The following is a 13,538-nucleotide window of genomic DNA, read 5'->3' on the forward strand; positions in this document are numbered from 1 at the left end:
TTATGGCAACTTCATCAGACTTCTCAGCCACCAGCACAATGAGAAATAAATGTTTATTGCTCAAGCCACTCAGTCTATGATAATTTGTCACAGAAACCTAAACTAAAACAATTTTCTTTTGGAAAATAAAGAGAAATGTATATTTTTTATACCTATGTGCATTTTATTTTCTGTGTCCTAATTAAATGTACATACTAAGAAATAATTAAATATGATGACAACTGTTGTTACCTGACTTAAATTTACTAAACATTGGAGAAAATATTGTATACAATTACACAAAAATGTCATTTAAATAATCACTTATTTTAATTATATCTCAGTTATGCACATATGTATTTAGTAACTAGTTTATGGTTTTGGCTGATATTTAGCAAGGTAACTAGAATTACTTAAATCTTACTAAATATGTTAAAAAACTGGATTTAGAACACATTAATGTAATAAAATTAGTATTAATATCAATGTACCCTATGAAATAACTTTAGATAGACTTTATTAAAATCATATTTTATACAATATAAGAAACCAACAAAGAGAAAAACTGTAAGTACAGTGAATCTTAAATCCAGGTGTTAATTTCCTTTTGACAACTGGAATTGATGGTGATCTTCATGACCAGATGATTTCTATTGGTTCATCAAGAATAACATTATTTACTGTCAGATCAATATTTAATATCTAAAAAGAAAGTAAAATGATAATTATTATTTAATCAGAACAATGTTGGGTCCCTTTGTTTTTTTAACAAAGACTATTTCCATAAATAAATTTTCTGTAAGTAACATGATAGTCTTTGTTTCTTTTTTTTTTTTTGGATGAATTTTTATTCCAGAGAGCTCACAACTATTTCACTAATAATCTCACCCAACCCACTCATTATTCAAATAAAAATAAATCTCAGATAGGTGGAATGGTTGTTAAAAGATTGTGAAAAACTAAAACTTAACCAGTCATCTTGATTTCTATTACTTTACTCTTTCTCCATATTCTGAAACATGGTATTATTTATAATTGCATTAGATAAATCTCTGTGCTTCCTGCTCTCAAATATGAGCCAGTCATCTACACACACAAATTAGATTAGAAATATGTTTTCTTTTGCATCAATCCCTAAAGGTTTAGGATGCTGAATTTATCGCCAATAATTTCAATTCTGTTGTGTTACTTTCTTTCACTGGACAGAATCTCAATTAGACCACGTAGGGACTAATTATGGAGGTGTCTAAGCAGCTGTAGTCCATCACGTGTAATGTCTTTATGATATGATTTCATTAGACCTTACCATTGCTTTTTCTCCAATACACTCACATGACTTTCTGTGCCTTAACTCAGAAAGTTTAGATTCAATTATCAAATATGCAAAAGAAGAGGAAGAGAATCAACATTCCTTTACTGCCTACTGAATACCAGGCACTCTTATAGGGGCTTTATAAAATATATTCTTTTCTAAAGCACAACATTCTGGGCAGAAGAATTTAAAAGGTAAAAGTTAAATAATTTTTTAAAATATAAATTAGCCAGATTTGAAACTGAGCATCTTACACCAAAATCTAACTTAGTTCCTTTTTACCAAAACTGAAAAGCAACAAGTACGTCAGATAGCTTTTAATAGCTGTACAAAAGACAACAAAATGTAACTATTGCTAGGAAAATGTTTTTTAAATAATATGGATAAAGCAATTAAATCATGTTTTGCATATAATTCCCACACCCATGGAGAAGGGCAACCAGGATAAAGAAAGAAATTGACCACTCTCTAGTTTTCCCATATATGTAGAAAGGTTGGAAATAGTAGGTGCTCATTAATATTTGTTTTAATTAAATGAGTTTAGAAGGCACTGCTCAATTGTTAGTAGTTAAAATCTTTTGTAATCCCTGAGGTAATGAAATGTTGTAAAATTTCTTGTGAATGGATCTAGAAGTAGTGTAATGAATTTTTCTTTATAAATGATGTGTTTTTATGCCAAATATTCAGTCAAAATCAACTTGAAAAGATATTTGATATGTTAAAATATCTTATTTGACATTGTTCACCTGATTGTATTTAGTTTTTTTTTTTTATAGTAAAAGTTAGGAACTTTATTTTTACCAATGTAGTAGTAAATAAAGAGTAAGAAAGTATATATGGCAAATCGCCCTTTTTATTCTGATTGAATATTGGGCAGTTCAAAAACACAGATTGCTAATTATGATTGATAACTATTAACTATTTATTCTTGGAGAATTAATTTTCCTCTTGCAGAACTCAGTTTCTTGGTCTACCATATGATTAACACTGGACTAAATCAGTGATGGCTTTACCATACAATTTTATAAACCTGTAAAATTTTAAAAAGAAGAAAAATGGGAGTGGAGCACTGTGTTAATCAATTTTTTTATTACCAAGGAAGGACATTAAATATACAAAACTCTAACTTCCCAACATCGATATAATTTAAAGAAATAAACTTATTTTGATACAAAAATAGTAATTAAGACATAGTTCTGTATTAAAGGGGAAATGATACTTGGCTACAAAACAGTAGTAACAACAAGACAGGTATTAAGTTTCAACTGGATGAAACAATCTTTCCGGTGCTGTGCATCTCTCATGTTTATAAAATCTATGAGGACCTAGGACTGTGGTCCAAGATGTTTGTTATTTTTTTTTAAGTTGAAGTCAGTCAAGTAACTGGCTATTTTGTAAATTAGGTTCACCTGAAGCGACTGGTTGACTCACAGCTACTTATTTTTATACAGCTACAAAGACAAAAGGTATACACACACACACAATCACACAGTTTTAGCAGTGCAGACATAGCCTTATACTTGGATCATTTATGACAGTTAGCTGTTTTCTAGAATATATGCACTTTGGAATCTACCTTTTCAGAACAAAGATTCCAGAATTTAAATCGGAAGGAGCTTAAGAGATTGTTCACTTGCATATTCTTATTTAACTTGAAAGAAAAAAAAGACTTAAAATTATTTGTTCAATGTAAAAAACTAATTACTGGCAACAATGGACTATAACATAAAAATCCTGATACCTTATTTAATATATGAACCATATCCTCATACACCTGTGTGTCAAATTATTCATGAGTGCCAACAGACACATCTTGCAAGGATTTCCAAATATATTTTATCTAAGATGTATTAAATGTTTAAATGTAGACATTTTATATTAAAAAAAAATTAAATTTTAAGGCACTTTACCATATAGGGACAACTGATTTAGAGGCTTAATGGAAATTTATCTTGCTTAGATTATATCAGGAGAATTGTAACATACATTCCATTAGGTTGATTCATATGACATGTTACTAAGGATGATAATAATGGCGATAGTTCAGGAAGTTTAATGAATATGAATAAACAACAAAGGTCATAGGTATCCATAATTATGCTTCTTGACGGATAGGAAATATAAGATATCCCTATAGACATTTTGAAAAACTCTATTAAAAAGTGTGTTTTCCTTTGTCACTTACCTCGTTGTTTGCCTCTTGAGTAAATTTAACTGACACTTTATTTCCATTATATATGAGATTAACCTCATTAACAGAAGTCTTTCCTTTCCCCCATATGTTGATGAATCCAAGCCTCATTTCATTTTTGTTTATGTAACCATTTTTCAATATAGTGCTTGTCAAGGTATTCTATAAAGTCACAGAAAAAGAAGTAATATAAACCCTTCATTTTCAAAAGCAATTAAATCTTTTAAAATCTATGTCTGTTAACTACAGTGGATTTCATAGTATAGCAAATTATTTACTCACATATTTGAAATGAGATACATTATACAATAAATATGAAATATGAAAATATAAATAAGTATAAAATCTGGCATAAGATTTCAAATATTATTTAACACAATTGCATACAAATGATCTGGCATGAATACATACCTTGTTCAAATTAAACTGTACCAGGAAATATAAGTCTCTTTCATAGGTGTCTGTAGAGAGAAAAAAAGGCAATATATTTATATTTCCAAAGAAGAAAAATAGTAAAAACTAGTATATCTTGCTTCTCTTTCCCAGTATAAAGGGTATCAAATACCATCAACACATATCAAATTTTTCTCTAAGTTTACTGAACTTTTTCAAATATAGTCCAAGAAGGACTAAGATATGAAGGATGAGTCTCACCAGAGAGGGCTATAGAAGGCCAGGAGTGTGTGTATCTGTATGTAGGAGGGTAACACTAAAGGGTGACAGGTCTAAAATCACTTTAAACACCTCTGGGAGGGTGAAAGAAGTAAAAGAATTAACAGAATTGGGTGGTGATAGTGGTGGACACTTATGGGCCACTTCAATGACTGACAACATAATAATATGTATAAAGGCAAATGAATATGATGGTAACGTATTCTAGTGTCATTTGAGAAAAATATTCAGTTGTTAGAGACTATTATAGGTCTACTGAAATACAAATAATAAAACAGGGTTTATATCCATGTTCATCAAAATATAATCTTGCCATATTAAAATCAATTTTTAAAATAATTTCACAGCTTAAATTAAGTACTATTCGTCAAACTTTAAGTACTTTATCACATTGCTCTAAGATAAGTTATTTTATTATTCTTATGGTTGAAGAGGAATGTGAGTCCCAGAGAAGTTAAATAAATGGCTGAAAGTAAATGAACTAATTATTAACAAAAGCTGGAAACAAGTCTAGATTTCCCTGAATTCTAAGATTGTGTTTAGAGGTAAAACTAAACAAGCATGGGTAAGACAGAAAGGCGAAAGTGGAGACAAATACATGACTGAAACAAAATAACATTGAGGGGTGCCTGGGTGGCTCTGTAGGTTAAGCATCCGACTCTTGACCTGGGCTCAGGTCATGATCTCATATTTATGAGTCTGAGCTCCACTCTGGGTTCTGTAGTGACAGCATGGGAGCCTGCATGGGATCCTGTCTCTTCCTCTCTCTGCTCCTCCCCCCAGGTGCACATGTGAGTGCATGCACCTTCTCTCTCTCTCAAAATAAATAAATAAACTTAAAAAAAAAACATTGAAAAAGTAACAAATTTTAATTTCCTCTTCCAACTTATAAATGCCGGCATTAGATTAAATAATTCAATGAAAATTAGTTTGCAATTAATTTTTCCTACACTAAAATTAAATTATGTTCTGCCTAAAACATTTTTTCTATATGTACCAATGTATGCATGGCTTATTTGATATGTGTTCTGAGGCAAAAATTTTAGTCTTAACTTTTAACTATACAAATATAGCATAAGTTTTTAAGACCAATTGTTTATAGAACCATGAGGTAAAAGAACACAGAAGTGATAACTATTAGGAAGATATGGGCAGTTTTGTTGTTTTTCATAAATAAGAAAAAAATACCACATATGATGTTAGTCAAGAGTACACATACATCTATTTCATTAAGATAAGTAGGACAGGGGTGGCTGGGTGGCTCAGTCACTTAAGCATCCAACTCTTGAGTTCAGCTCAAGTCATGATCTCACAGTTCGTGAGATCGAGCCCCCTGTCCAGCTGTGCATTGACAGTGAAGAGCCTGCTTGGACTCTCTCCCCACTCCCTGTGCACCTTCCTCACGTGCACTCTATTAAAATAATAAATAAACATTTTTAAAAAAAGATAAGTAGGACAAAATAAGATTTTACTAATCTACAACTTTATTAGTTAGCATGGTCAAAATTTACTTAATATACATGAGTTTAAAGATAGGTTTACAAAAGTCCCCCTTTATGTGTAGGGGGTACATTCTAAGATGCCCCCCCAGTGGATGTCAGAAACCTCAGACAATACCAAACCCTGTATACACTCTGCCTTTTTTTTTTTTATAAAAGACTCACCTCTGATATAGCTTAATTTATAAATTAAGAACAGTAATAGATGAACAGTAACTAAAAATAGAACAATTATAACAATATGGTGTAATAATAAAAGTTATGTGAATGTGTTCTCTCACTCTCAAAATGCCTTATTGTGTTATATTCATCTTTGCTGTGACAATGTGAGATGAAAAATGCCTACATGATGAAATGATCATTTCAGAAGTAGGATCATTTGCTTCGGGACCACGGTTGACTGTGGGTAACCAAAATGGCAGAAAGCAAAACCATGGAAAAGGAGGAAATGCTGTATTTTATCTTTGATTTTCTTTGAGGTAAAAAATATATATCAGCAAAAAATAATACATTATAAAATGTGAATGTACTTAAAGGAGGAAAAAAATTAGTGTCTATCAACTAGATTGATGAGTTTGCTGTGAGAGAAAACTTCTTTGGAGATTCTGATCCACTAAATCCGAGCACTCTAAGCATCTGTTGTGTATTGTTGTTGCTGTTTACTCAAGAAATGTCAAGGGATTATCTGAAATCTTTGTACTTAAATACTGAGATTGTGCAATATAACCAAAAAACGCTAAATACAATTAGCCAAAATAATTTTGTATGTTTATATAGAGGGATCAAGAAATAAATATCTGAATTATGTTACTTTTCAGTAATTAAAAAAACCTGCCATGAAACTTTAATAGGATAAAGGTCATATCAACTTCTTTCATCTATATCTTAGTTTGGTAAGTAGAGCTACAGAAAAATTTCTAAGGGGCACGTTGTCTCCTTTGCTGTTCAAAGGAATTAACTTAATTTGTTAGATAGTTAAATTCAAAGATTCCAAGACAAGGTTTAAATTATGCACTACTCAACTTTACAACCCTGGGAAGCTGTAGGCAAATTCAAAGTACAACCTGCTGGACCCAGGTGAGAAAGGCTGCAAACTTAGTACAAACCCTCTTTTTGTGTTAATAAAGGTCAGGACTCTAAAAACAGGATTTTAACTAATAGTGGTCGATTCTTCACCTTAAATCACAAAATACTAGGAAAGGTTTTTTTTAAGAGTCTTGATTATTACAAAATGATTCTTATATTAATCTTCTGATGTACTTTATTTACTAATAAATAATTCTTGTTGTTAATATTGAAAAATATTAACTATGATTCACCTAAAAAGATACAAGGTAAATGTCTTTGCTAGTACTGAAAGATCTCTCTTCCACAGATAATTTAGATTGCAATGAACTGCTCCATGAGAACAATGACTCACCCAGATATTAGTTTTTATGTGGATTGTGTTAAGTGAATATTCAGATTTCCCATCTAGTAGAGTTGGCATTATTAATGACAGTCAATAAACCTAATCCACAATGAGTGTTTAATTAACAGCATAATCATCACCTGAAGGTGATACCTGGCCTCTCCCCAAATTAATGGAAATTAAGTGGTCCTCAGAATTTGCATTTTTAATAGCCTACTGCAAGTGCTTCAGAGGACAATGGTCAGCAAAACACACATTGCTGGAAGCTTGGCGGTTCAGTCTGGTTTTAAGAAATAGTCATAAACATAGATCTAAGTTTAAATCTTTAAAGTTTTCATGTAAAAATATTGAATACAAAAAAATAGCCATGAAATACAAAATCAAACTTGAGTTTTGTTTCTAGACTATGTCAGGTTTTAGTGGCATCCTTTATGCATCACCATGTACACATGGAACATGGCTTTTCAGCTGGGCAGACCTCATACATATGGAATGTCTATCATGAATGGCATGGGCTAACTTCCAGGAGTAAAAGATGATCCATATACAATCTCTGTGCACACACATCTCTTAGATATGCAGACATTTACCATAGGGATCAACTATATTTAGGATAAGAGAAAAGTCTTTAATGTTCGTAACACTAAGTTTTTAAGTTGGTTCAGCTAATTATTAAATGATTTCAGCTTTGTATAATATTATTAGCTTCCATTCAGCCTCCAAAGTACAGTAGTAGATACATAAAACTAATGTGACATATATGTATGTCAGCAATTACATTTTTCAACTAAATGGAACACTCACCTATACTCTCTCCATCATCCCAAAACAGAGATCCCTGTGCCATCTGATTAGCATCTGCGGCAACAATGAGCTTCATGTAGTTTTGTCGACTAAAAAAAAAAAGACATAATTTTAACCAATGTTTATACAGTAGCATATGTTTAGTTATGATATGGCACCCACATAAGTATCCAAACGAAAACAAAGATGATTATCAACTAAGGAGAATACAAACTGTTTTAGACCAATAAAATTAAAGGACTTTCCTTTTGTGATGAGTTACTGGGAACGATATAAACCATAAAATCCTTCACATTTAATAGAAAATATCATGCATGTCTTTTGATCTATTGTAACAAATTGAAAGGAGCCTCACTTATAATAATTATAACCGTGTTAAATTTATTGATATATTTATTTATTTTTCTCTCTGCTAATCCTGTCACTGACCATTAGACATGAAACTATATTAATAGCAATTTTTATTTATTATCGTTTAAACCTTCTTCACATTTCCATACATAAATCACTGAAATATCATTGGAAATTATTAACAAGAATGTGAAGAGTAGTATGAAAATTTTAAGTTCTATTCTTGAAATGGGCAATCCCTCCCAAGCTTGTGCCTGCATAGGCCCATTTATGAACTAAATATCTGCTTCCATGCTCACTGTACAAGTGATTTCATTTGATAGCTTCATATTGCTAAGGAAGGATTTCTCAGACAGTTACACTTAGGCATAATTACCTTTTCCAATCACAAATGTTGAAGGTTGTACTGCCATGGAAATTCCCTAAAATATCCAAAACATCTAGCGTTCAAATCTCTACAGCAACTTAATATTTTCCATGTAAAGATGTTAACATGTCTTAGCATGAATTTATATATATATATATATACATAATTTAAATTTTAGTTAGTTAACATATAGTACTATAGTTAATATTGTTAAGTTGTTTATATATAGTTATATTGTTATAACTATATATGGAGTTACATTGTTAACTATATATTTTATTGTATGTTAACTAAAATTTAAATTAAAAAAAAGGGAAAAATATTAAAAATGCATGTTTTTAAAGCAAACAGTATTGGAAGATAGGGCAGTGTTCTTTTTAAATTAATTAAAGAAATTTTACTGCCCAGGGCGCCTGCATGGCTCAGTTGGTTAAGTGTCCCACTCCTCATTTTGGCTCAGGTCAAGATCTCACCATTTGTGACATCAAGCCCTGTGTTGGGTTCTGGGCTGACAGCGCAGAACCTGCGTGGGTCCCTCTCTCTCTCTCTCTTTCTCTCTCTCTCTCTCTCTCACTCTCTCTGTCTCTTTCTCACACACACACGCGTGCGCGCGCGCACACACACACACACACACACACACACACAAAATAAATAAACTTAAAAAAATTTACTGGCCAGTATAATAACAAAGGTAAAGTCTCCCTTGGAAGCAAACAATGAACATGCTTGCTTGCAGCCCATTATAAAAGATTGCCTAGGTTTGGATTCCTTAGCTGTGGCACAAACCTCCTACATGTGTAGCACCTGCCTCAGCATAGGCCACTCCATGTCATCCCCATGGAACTCTGGGGGCAAAGAAAAAAGCAAACATGAAGTTTGTGTCTCTTGTTATGCCTTGAGTAAAACAGACCTTTGTGTCCTACCTAAAATTCATGACACCGTGGCAGACTAACTTACAAAGTAATTTGTAAGCTTTGAAGTAGGGTAAAATCTCAGACCCCTTCCCAGTTCTTGACAATTCTGACATGATGTATCCAAAATTTAATCTGAGCTCTGTAAACACTTCACTTACCTGTAAAATGTGTTTAAACCAGGCTCTTGACATGGTAGAATGTGACCACCACGGACATGTAGGTTTATTTTATATAAAGGAGCTTCAAATTCATTAAATTTTCCTCTGACACCAATATCTTGGCCCTGGAAATGAGACGGTTGGAAGGAAAAAGAACACAAGCAATAAGAAATAGAATCATCAGCAATATTGGTGCTTGAGAGGTTGCATTTTATAAATCAAATGATATACTTAATTTATAAATTAATAAAAACTCAAATACTTATTCAGGAAATCATATTGTTTAAAGCATGTACTTCTTAATTATTAATAGCTTTGAAAATAATTTACCACTATTTGTTTTTGTGATGCTCACATGAAGAAAATGTGTGGGTTTTGAAAAGTCACAAAAGTTATTCCTGACTTTTCACATACATTATTCTTGGAAGGACTACATCACCTTTAATTATAATTTCATATATTCAATAAAGGGCAATGAACTTTTTGTGTATAATGTGCACTCTCTATGCTTATTCAGTAAAATAAATCAATGTCTACACAACTAACAATGGGGCATAAATTAACTCTCTTTCACTGTGTGTTAATTTGATTCAGCTGTAATTAGCAAGAACTATCTTACTCTTTTTAAATGTAAAGTAGACCAAATATGTCCCTAAAGAAAAGGCTTGGATCAAATTGTTACTCATTTCCACTTTGGCAATGCCCTAGAATTCTTAACTACTTACCGTATGATAATCAAACCACCGAGCATCAGGGACGTAGCCTGCTACAGTGTCCCTATACTGGAATTTAAAGATATAATCATTGAAAACATATAAACCAAATACAAAACTATTTTGTGAACAAAAATGTATGATAGAACTTACAGGTTGCAGTACAGGGGTAACCATAAACGCTGGACCCCACAAGAACTGCTTGAATATATCCCAGGTTAGCTTGTCATTAAAGAACCTTGACAAAATATTCACAAATAAGTAAATCTGAATATCATAAAATAATTATTCAAATCACATTTTGCAGTATAGACTTATGTGGACTGAAATGAAAACCAAACTATAAACAAATCAAAAACAATTCTATCAGTTAGGATTTAATGTGCAGTAATTAACACACTATTTTATGAGTAAATCTAGATTATAACTAAATTAACTTCAAAATGCAGAGAATGTCTATAAGACCAGCTGAATGAGAAACCTCTGAAGAGAACTCATAGAGGTACAAATATTAACTGTGCCTCATAAAAGATCAACAAACTAGGAAGCAAAAGTTGTAAGTACTCTGGATGAGAATTGTTAAACAGGTGTGCTTTAAGAACCTTGATTTGGTAATTCAAAAAGATTTTGCTTACCCTACTTAAAGCTCACTGAATGGTGCATTTAACTTAATATATTTCTGAATTTCAGAAACAAATGGTTGGAAACACCAGAATCTGTTTTTCATAGTTTGAGAATAGTCACTATTAAATAACCACATTTTTTCTCTAATTGAAATGGAATTGCACATTTTTGTTTGTTCTTTTGTTTTTGTCTTGCTTTGTTGTACTATAAACTGAGATGAATGCCAAATGGGACTCTGAATTTACTCCTTCATGGACTTCCCATGGGAACAAAGGCCCAGATGTTCTCAACAGGACAAAAGTCTGCATAGTTAATAATAATGTTTCTGGTTGGGGACTCAGTCCAGAGCTGATAATTTGACTCTGCTGGGAAGTAAATAGGGAGAACACAAGAGGGGAAAGTCTGGAAATAAGAGAGGCAAGATATTAATAAAATTTTATCAAAAATAAAGAATGGATTATGGTAGATAAATTAATAAAGTAACTAGAGGCTGATATGAATCTAGGAATACCTATTATTTTTTAAAACCCTATTCTGAGAACAGAAGGCATACTGATCAACTTATTATTTTGTCATTTTGCCTTGTGTATTATTATTTATTTTAGTAAGCATGTGCCGTATATTTTTACTGATTTATCAGTTGTGCAGTCTAACAAATCACCTCACTCAATTACTCTGGTAATATAAGGTACATAAGAAGTTAAGTATGATTATTTCAAAGGTTTTTTGTACTACTTTTAATTGTGTTGTTTTTGTGACATCAGCAAACAGAATTGTCTTGTATTTGCCTTAAAAATAGAACAGGCTAAAATTTATGCAACTATGCTCCATAGAATAGAATTTCAAGATTTAATCATGTATCAGTTTGAGCTTTAAGAAGTGAATCCTAGGGCACCTGGGTGGCTTAGTCGGTTAAGCGTATGACTTTGGTTCAGGTCATGATCTCATGGTCCAGGAGTTCGAGCCCTACATCAGGCTCTGTGCTGACAGCTCAGAGCCTGGAGCCTGCTTTAGATTCTGTGTCTCCCTCTCTCTGCCCCTCCCCCTGTTCACCCTCTGTCTCTTTCTCTCTTCCTCAAAAATAAATAAACATTAAAAAATATAAGAAGAAGTGAATCCAAAACAATTTTCTAGGGAGAATGTTAGAACTGTTCTAGGGTATTCTATAATACACCTCCAAGATGAGGTGAGATGGTTTTCTTCAGTAAGGTATATATATGGTAGATTTAATTAATTGCTCTAAACTTCAGTTAATCAAAGCATAATATAAAGATAATATTACTTGCCTCCATTTTTAAAAGTCAATACAATAAGTATGTAAATCTAAATTAACTCTAGGTGTACAGTAGTTATTTCTAAGAATTATTACTTTTTAATAACTGATTAATGTTTCATTTTTAATAACATCCTGATTATCAATAGACTTATTTATGTAAATGTTTATTAACTGAAAATATATACTAAAATAACAATGAAAAAGTTTCCAGTTTCAAATATTCTATACTATGAGAGATTACTGAGTAAATTAAATGAAACCCATTTCTTTTTGGCAGGAAATAATATGTGCACTTACTCATGCAAAAGGGGTCGAATAACAGTGCCACCATGAGCATGAATTTCATGCATCTGTGTATAGAAATAGGGTAATAAAGTGTATCTAATATTTAGAATATTCTTTGACATTTCAGAAAAAGTTTCATTCCAGGAAGCAGGATCTTGTCTCTGAAACAAAGCAGAATGAAATAGTCATAAGCATTTGTCCTGGTTTAAATCATAATTTTCAGATACATATATAGAGAATGAAAACTAGAAAATAATATTCATTCATTGCCATGTGTTATATACTTTCTTACCAAAAACCTTATGCAATAATATTACTATCATATGATGGAGAAAGAACATAATATTACTATTTCAATATGAAAAATGCAAATTATACCCATAGCTTGATTTAGTTTAGGTGAACATATGTAAAGAACAGTTCAATTTGAATAGATGACAACATAATGATAATCAGGGTGAAAAGACTAGAAAATAAATGAAATGCTGTATAAAAGTGGGTTGAAACAGGGGTGCCTGACTGGTTCAGTGGGTTAAGCATCTGCATCTGCACAGAACCTGCTTAGGATCCTCTGTCTCCTCTCTCTGCCCCTCTCCGGTTTGTGCTATCTCTCTCTCTCTTAAAAATAAACATTAACAAATTTTTAAAAAGTGGATTGGAATAAACAGAGATACCCAGAACCTATCATGGTGACCCCCACATTATGTGTTCTCCTGAGAAATGGATAAGTTATGATATTAAAGAATTAAGATAGCAGAAAGAAAGGACCTAATTAATGCTGGATAAGGAAGAACAACATGCCCAGATACACTCTGGAATACACACTCCAGGTAAAAAGACTAAAGTTGATACTGGAAAGATTAAAAGCCTGTTAAGAAATGTTGTTGCACTTACTGGTCAAAAAATAATAGTGAAGGTGATTAGCATTTTATATTTTAATGTGTGCTGGGGAACAAACAAGGCTGCCATATAACTCTAGGGG

The 13,538-nt window shown here is 32.0% G+C and overlaps 1 protein-coding gene across 2 annotated transcripts in view; it reads right to left on the reverse strand.

Annotated features, from left to right (window-relative positions):
• Positions 1-479: 479 nt before the first annotated feature.
• Positions 480-13,538, reverse strand: part of SI (sucrase-isomaltase) — a 159,608-nt gene continuing 146,549 nt past the window's right edge. For both annotated transcript variants that reach the window (XM_086674659.1, XM_086674658.1), the window contains 8 exons: positions 12,569-12,717; positions 10,525-10,609; positions 10,384-10,440; positions 9,659-9,783; positions 7,869-7,957; positions 3,894-3,943; positions 3,477-3,644; positions 480-681 (listed from right to left, as the gene is read on the reverse strand). In XM_086674659.1, the coding sequence (XP_086530785.1) occupies positions 613-681; positions 3,477-3,644; positions 3,894-3,943; positions 7,869-7,957; positions 9,659-9,783; positions 10,384-10,440; positions 10,525-10,609; positions 12,569-12,717 (792 nt within the window). In that variant the 3' untranslated portion in view covers positions 480-612. The remainder of the gene's footprint in view (positions 682-3,476; positions 3,645-3,893; positions 3,944-7,868; positions 7,958-9,658; positions 9,784-10,383; positions 10,441-10,524; positions 10,610-12,568; positions 12,718-13,538) is intronic.

Source organism: Puma concolor, chromosome C2 (assembly GCF_028749965.1).
Source record: "Puma concolor isolate L17-30 chromosome C2, mPumCon1.1.hap2, whole genome shotgun sequence".
Classification (NCBI taxonomy): Eukaryota; Metazoa; Chordata; class Mammalia; order Carnivora; family Felidae; genus Puma; species Puma concolor.